At 50.6% G+C, this 6,688-nt stretch overlaps 2 protein-coding genes across 3 annotated transcripts; one reads left to right on the forward strand and one right to left on the reverse strand.

Annotated features, from left to right (window-relative positions):
• The first annotated feature begins 1 nt into the window (after position 1).
• LOC8027420 (male-enhanced antigen 1) lies at positions 2 to 4,769 on the forward strand. Of its 2 annotated transcripts, none has more exons than XM_029994332.4 (5): positions 2 to 428; positions 653 to 828; positions 889 to 957; positions 1,457 to 1,547; positions 3,739 to 4,769. In XM_029994332.4, exons 2-5 carry the CDS (start codon positions 661 to 663, stop codon positions 3,888 to 3,890), a joined length of 480 nt encoding a protein of 159 aa, XP_029850192.1. In that variant the 5' UTR covers positions 2 to 428; positions 653 to 660; the 3' UTR covers positions 3,891 to 4,769. The 2 variants fall into 2 exon arrangements, with proteins under 2 accessions (XP_029850192.1, XP_029850193.1); XM_029994333.3 differs by having other exon boundaries at positions 211 to 428; positions 892 to 957.
• A 314-nt stretch (positions 4,770 to 5,083) lies between these two features.
• On the reverse strand, positions 5,084 to 6,666 carry LOC8027421 (ATP-dependent (S)-NAD(P)H-hydrate dehydratase). The gene has a single exon (XM_002408135.4). It carries the CDS (start codon positions 6,221 to 6,223, stop codon positions 5,312 to 5,314), a length of 912 nt encoding a protein of 303 aa, XP_002408179.3. The 5' UTR covers positions 6,224 to 6,666; the 3' UTR covers positions 5,084 to 5,311.
• Between the last annotated feature and the right edge of the window lie 22 nt (positions 6,667 to 6,688).

Genomic DNA, 6,688 nt, shown 5'->3' on the forward strand with positions numbered 1-6,688 from the left:
AAGGTGAGCAAGTAATGCCCACCGTTTAAACCCGTCTGTCTTGTGAGGGATGGTTATGCTCACTGCTCAAATTTTATTAATAGCGAGTTCTTAGACATCAATTAAACGCGAATACCGTTAAAAACTTTGTTCTAACAAATTGAATCGAGCGCATTGAGCGTTGAGGCCGAAACAACTCGGGTTTGACTCCAGCTGACGAGCCACTATAATCCAATCCTATCCAACATTTGTTTATCGCGTCCGTGGGGTGTTCCAATCATCCCCCAGTGGTTTTCGTTCGATCTTTGCACTGTTTCCACACCGCTCGAGCGTTTTTGGCCAGCGTAAAGAAGGGCCGATTACAGCTCACAAAATGCTGCAGGTCGTGTAAGTGTCTTTCGGCAATCAACGAACGAGAACGGCCGAATCCCAGCCGACCGCCGCAGCCGGTAAGTAGCACATGACACTTCAACAGTCTCTGGACCTCTCCGAAAATCGCTTATGACTTTTGAATCAGAAAACTTTAAATTCTGAAACTTTGCCATGAGGTTCCAACCGATTGCGCTACTTTTGAGGTGGAGAGTGATCGTTCGGAGATACGTATCTTAGTTTTGCCGCGCGAAAAACGCGGTTCTCTTTTTTCTCAAACACTCCGTACATTGCTCGTGTGCAGGGTCGAAGATGCCGCCCATCCTACCCACGGATGTCCCCGAGCCCGAAGGCTCCGAGGACGAAACGGCGAACGCCCCGGTGCCGGCGGCTTACCACGCCGACGACTCGTCGGACGACGAAGACGTTGATTTGGGCTCCGGGGACGAAGAACACGCGGGCTACCAGCTCCTGCCACAGGTAACCGTTCGTCTTAGACGAACGCGTGCGTGCCTAATCGTCGTCCCCTGCGCCTCTTAGCAGTTGGATTCTGACGAAGACGCGCCCGATGCCGTGGGGAACCCCGCTCTGCCCTCCGTGTTCGCCGAGGTGAGGCTTGACTCGTCTTCTAAGTGCTCCCTGTTCAGATTTGAAGAACGTCCCCATTCTCTAAAGGGCCGCCCGCACAAAACACAGCTTGTGCCGTGCATACACGCAACTTGCACGCCTTTTAGGAAATGTCAATGTTTTGGCGCGCGCATACGTTCTAGGTGAGGACATGAACCATGCAAACAGCACAACTTCTCTCCTTGTCTTCTCGCTGTCGTCTCCTTCCCTTTTATGTTTTCGGGAAATTGGGGGCTGACAACAGTGGATGTCTTGACGACAGCCAGCAAAGTGTGTAAGTGGCTGTTCGGGCCCACCTGATGAGCATGCTCCAAGCCTCTGCCCAAGAACAAAAACAAAAACTAGCTTTACAAAAAAAGACAACGTACCTCCACTTCCACTAAATCAAATGCTGCGACTGCAAAAAACATCTCCTGTTTGGACAGCCCTTTTGTGCGACAGGGAACGAGCGAACCAATGTCCTTCTCTGTCGCTCCTTCAGGCCTTCTCCCAGGCTCCCAACGAGTGGAGGCCCACAGAAGACATGCTGCGTCCCGTTGAGCCTCGGCCGTTGGCGGAACCCATGGCGCAGGGTAGGTCTCGCCCCCCACCCCCTTCTCTGAACATTTTATTAGCCTCGGGTTACCGAATGGAATGTACCACTCCAGAAATTTTGAGAATTCCTGTGGCAAGAGTGCCTGGGCAGTTTCACACGACGCATTTCCGGCTCAAAATCTCGACGGGTGCCATATTGATAAACTTTCACCGCGTGCCTTTCTATGGATGGAGGCCGTGTTTTCTAGCTTGGTCGAGTTTTCTTGCGTCGTGATTGACTGCGTCTGCTGGAGTAGTTATCGACACAAAGGAGCATCGTCTGGTACTCAGTTTTTATATGTACCGGTCTTTATTAGGACTTAAGACGAGCGGGCGATCGAGAAGCCGACCCGTCGGCTGCCGTAAAGGCCCCCATAGATGCCGCCCCGGCAACTCCGAAAGGAAACAAATTGGAATGAACTTCGGTTTATGCGGCCCAAATGCATCCCCAATTGTACTCACCAAGTTCAGTCATCGATGAAATCACTCGCCGTGCTTCGGCGTTTCACCGACGCCAAAAACAACGCCGATGACTCAACGTCTGTGTGTATACAAGTGGCGAGAGTGATGGACGCTGTTCATCAACATGGCAGAACACGGCTTACGTGCAGGAAAAAAGTGTTTTGCGGAACAGCCCTATTGTGTTTTGTGCATAGCTGACTGCCCTTTCGCTCCCAAGGTTCCTGTTGTAACTGTGGAGTAACCAGATTGAACGGTGTCCTCTTGATGTGTCTGCCACATTCGCCCGTCTCGGTTTTTAAAACGGCACTGGCACCTTGCACAAGTAAACAATTTTTTTATGCAAAACATTAAACTCGGAACTGACACCTCGCAGAAGTAAAAAAATTTTTGTGCAAAACATTAAACTATAAAAAACAACCTAGGATTGCTTTTTTTTTTTTTTTTTTTCTTCTGAGGTAAGGTATGTTTTAGAGAGAACAGCAACAGAAAAGCCAAAACTAATTTAGAGAACTAGCACGTCGTAGTGCACGATCCCCGCATCAGCACGCTCAACGTCTCTTTAATCAATGTGGGTTTTAGTGGTCACGTTTCATGGATTGTTATACTTTTAGTAATGGATATGTCTCCGATGTAGCCTCCAATTTAAAAGGTATTTTGAGCACGGTGACGTTGTTGGGCATAAAGAGCGAGAACGGACAAGAACGTCCGATTCTCGAACGACCGCTTTCACAAAGAAATTAGGGATTTTAAGCGACGACTATTTTTTACTGGGTAGGTGCGACTCCATAGGTTGAGTTTTAGTATAACTCTTGGCAAGTATAAATTCTCCGTCAGTGTCCCCTTAGAAATATTTAACCGTAGCAATGTGAGAAAAATAGCAAAAACCATGAATCTATAACAATGTCCGGAGTAAAACATCTCAAATCGAAATGCCCATTCGACTTGCAGAAGTCGGGTGGACGGATAATGGGCATGCCCTTTGTAGAAGATGGTAGCTTGCACCATCTCGCTTAGGTGGTGCAAGTGTTTGGTGCGGTACCACTGCTCCTTTCTGAAGGGCGTCGACAACGAGGCCACTACGCTTGTCCCATAAAGTTCATATATACTAACTCTAGAGGAAAAGGTCTGCCGTTTTCCCGTGCATTCTGACTGCCACAAGCGGCGGAGCATGGAGGCAGACCTTAAGAGTCCCGCACATGGTTACCAACTAGATTTACATCTTATTTGTTAGATTTCACGGTTTTCCTAAGGACCAATCCACATACTTAACGGTAGAAAGACATTCGCGTTCCTCTCGAAGCTTTGTTTTTGCATAGCGCACAGGTGTATGGCATCGCGTCAATGCAAAACTAAACCAGATAAGTGGCTTCGTGCCGTGGTTTTGATAGGTGCGCCCTGAGAACATGAAACCGCGTAACCACCAGATTTCCGAGATTTGAACAGAAGGGAAGTTAATGCAGCGTAATGAGTATATTGCTTTTTTTAAGCGTTAAAATAGCTCAGAATTTAGTTTACAACGTTAAATTATCACTGTTTCTTTTGCTAAAAGTTTTCAGTCTTCGCGATTGCCGTTGCAACTGTCGTCCTTCAGCTGGCAACATTTGTTTCTTTCTCTCGTGTTCTGTCGCACTTTTTTGTAATCTTTCACTCGGGACTCCGAATGTCGGCGCACAGGATTTGCCACTCCTCCTGACCTACCTTTCCCCCCCTGGCTCGTCCCCCTCGCAGCCCAGGTGGAGGCAGTGAAGGCGGCCATGGCAGGCTTCGAACTCCCGGCCTCCCAGCGTCCGGCCTGGGCCCAGGACGTTCCCGAAGAGGAGTGGAAGCAGTGCCTCTACGACCGACTGCAGCTTCGGGGCAGGCCCGAACCGGGCTCCTAGACGAGCACCGCCGACGGCCACCTCCTTTGTCCGCTGCTCGGAACGAGACAGTGGTCGTCGGAACGTCTGCACCTCATCTGCACTTTGTTTCACCTTATCATGGACCGCGACAAATGCTACGAGCCGTCCCAGGCAATCCAGCGCTACAAACGTGCACCTCGCGCATTGCTGCACAGCTGCCAAGGGTCACGTCACGTTCACGGGGCGATGGATCGGCTTCATTGGCTCGTAGTGTCCCCTGTGGTCCATTTTAAGGTGAAATTGAGTAGAGCAGCAAATTGTGGGCATTGTTTGTGGGAGGTACGAATACAAGTGCAGGAGTTTGAGGTTTCTCTTTAGTTCGAAAACGGGCGGTGCAACGAGGGTCATGACGACTGGAAGCCGGTATCTTCCTACACTTAGAAGAGGGGTGCAAGAAGGATAGATAAATACTCCGGTTAAATGCTGCAGACTGTTGCAGAGATGGAGACAAACATTAGAGACGCATTCCCAACGAATAATGAATTCGAAGATGCTGTCTTTTTGACGTTTGTCTTCGTCTATAGTACCAGTCCCCGCACTCACTTTTGCAAGTCCACTGTGTCAATCTTGAGCAATTAATTTAAGGTATACTTCAAGGCTGGAGGCACGTCACCATGGCCACTGCTGCACTACCAACTTGAGGATGAAAGAGGTGCAAAAAATGCTGGAACCTTCGCAAAGTTGAAGCACGGTCAAAAATTATGCACTCGTGTTTTCCCACAACGGCGTGTTCTGAAGCGGAGTGTGGGCTCTTTAGTAAGGGATGGACTCTGTATCAACGAATAACGAAGCCACCTGCCTGCTTGGTGGCAGTTTATGGGCCGTCCGATTGTGAGCAAAATAAAAGGGCAATGGTCATATGCGAGTGGCATGCGTCTTTTTTTAGTCCACGGGCTTCGATGGTGTGGAACATTGTCTGTAGGTGTGTCCATTTCGACTTGGTAAGTAGCAGCTTTTAGATGTCTTCGTGCATCAAGTTTGAATGTTCATAGCAGCGAATGATATTATTTACCTGCCACTCTCAAACCCAGGAAGTTTATCAGACCATTAGGTTCATCTAGTACTACCAGACAACTTTGTAAAGATATAAGCTTCGCTACTGCATAAAGTATCTGTGCCGTGATCGTGCCCTATGTAGTTCTGCTAAAGAAAACTACGATAACCTACAACAATAATGCAATAGAAATGCTTTTATTTTTCACCTCAACACGCAAGTGGAAATAGATGGGGAAAGAAATGAAGAAGGCATCCATTTGTTGCGTGCCTGGCTCTTGCATATATCTAGTCATTGATGAGGTCTGTCTGTAGCAGTTCCTAAACCACAGAAACCTGCAAGACTAGAATTACCGGCACTCAACAGTCCAATCTCGTAAAAGTTGAACAAGATGCGGTGCCTTCCATCAATCGACGGGAAACAGCATGCTAAATGCGGTCCGCACCTCGGCCAACATATCTGAACTTAATGTGCTCCTGGCCATCTTCTGGAAGGCCAGCCGGCCACACCGACGCACCAACATGGCCGCTCCCAGCGCAGCAATCATAGCCGGCCCGTACTCGGAGTTCTCCCGCTTGCTCGCCTCTCCAGGAGTATCGTGCGCAGAGTGGCTCCAGAAGGCGAACAGAGCCAGTGAACCGCTCACGAGATCCCCTTGTCCTCCGCACCGACGCGGGCTGCCTTGCTCTGTGCAACGGAGCAAGCGATGTCCGTCCGAGATAATGTCCTCCGAACCCTTAGCCAAGACAGTGACGTGCCCCAAGGCACGCGCGAGCTCGGGCACGGCGTTCTCGCGTGGCGGGCTGCCCAAGACTGCCCGATAGAGACGGTCCAACTCTACCGCGTTCGGAGTTAGGATCGCTCTGGAGTAACCGCGTATTAAATCTGGGTTTTGGGTGACGTAGAGCAGGCCGTCCGCGTCCACGACCACGGGAAGGCCTTGCTCCCGGATTCGGTTGAAGAGAGTCGGCATCCAGCTTGCCTCCACGTCGCGGCCCAAACCGGGCCCCACGACGACCGCGTGGAGACGCGGGAGGCACGTCACTGCGGCGTCTAGCGTCGGGTGCACAATCAACTCGGGACTGTAAGCTTTGATGGCCGTGGCCGCACTGGGATGGCAGAAGACGTGTACCAAGTCGGCGCCGGTGCGTAGCGCGGCCATGGCCGCGAAGTACGGTGCCCCGGTGTATTCGGCGGAACCTCCGACGATGCCGACGCGGCCGGCTTGGCCCTTGCGGCGCTCAGAGTTGAGAGGCGGGATCACCGAACATACGAGTTGCTGCTGGACGCTGCAGCCTTCGGGGACGTGGGGTACCATGACCTCTGCGGAAGTTCTCGTGGTCCGTCTAAACGGGGCACCGGGATGGCTCTTGGTTCGGAGCAATACGGAGGGTTGTCCGAGCTGACTGCCGACACTCAAAACTCTAATTTCGGGTCTCTAGATCCAGGGCCTTATGATCCCGAACGCAGGGACCATAGGTAGGGACCTCAATCTCAGTCAGCTGGCTGAACGTGATGACTCGTGACTTTATGCACGTAATAGACCGCTGTTAAAAGCAAGACACGAATCCACGTAAGGTGACAGCACCTACCACATCGGCTGCATGTATGCCCTGGATGTGACGAGGCCATTATTAAATCATGGCATCATCACATGTGTATTATAAAACGCCCGAGTCGTTATAATAGCATGTAACTACAGTGCCTGTAGGGGCTGTAGTTGGCTGTAGCCGTGACAGTGGAAAAGGAAGAAGATCGAGAAATGAGGAGCCAGCTTGAGTAG

This window comes from Ixodes scapularis, unplaced genomic scaffold, assembly GCF_016920785.2.
Source record: "Ixodes scapularis isolate PalLabHiFi unplaced genomic scaffold, ASM1692078v2 PGA_scaffold4__175_contigs__length_147842914, whole genome shotgun sequence".
NCBI classification, from domain to species: Eukaryota; Metazoa; Arthropoda; class Arachnida; order Ixodida; family Ixodidae; genus Ixodes; species Ixodes scapularis.

Bases quoted from the DNA above. Each gene is read 5' to 3' on its own strand.
- LOC8027420 (XM_029994332.4), top strand. From the start codon at position 661: ATGCCGCCCATCCTACCCACGGATGTCCCCGAGCCCGAAGGCTCCGAG. The intron at 829-888 runs GTAACCGTTCGT...TGCGCCTCTTAG, and splicing joins GCTACCAGCTCCTGCCACAG to CAGTTGGATTCTGACGAAGA. The intron at 958-1,456 runs GTGAGGCTTGAC...TCGCTCCTTCAG, and splicing joins TGCCCTCCGTGTTCGCCGAG to GCCTTCTCCCAGGCTCCCAA.
- LOC8027421 (XM_002408135.4), bottom strand. From the start codon at position 6,223: ATGGTACCCCACGTCCCCGAAGGCTGCAGCGTCCAGCAGCAACTCGTA.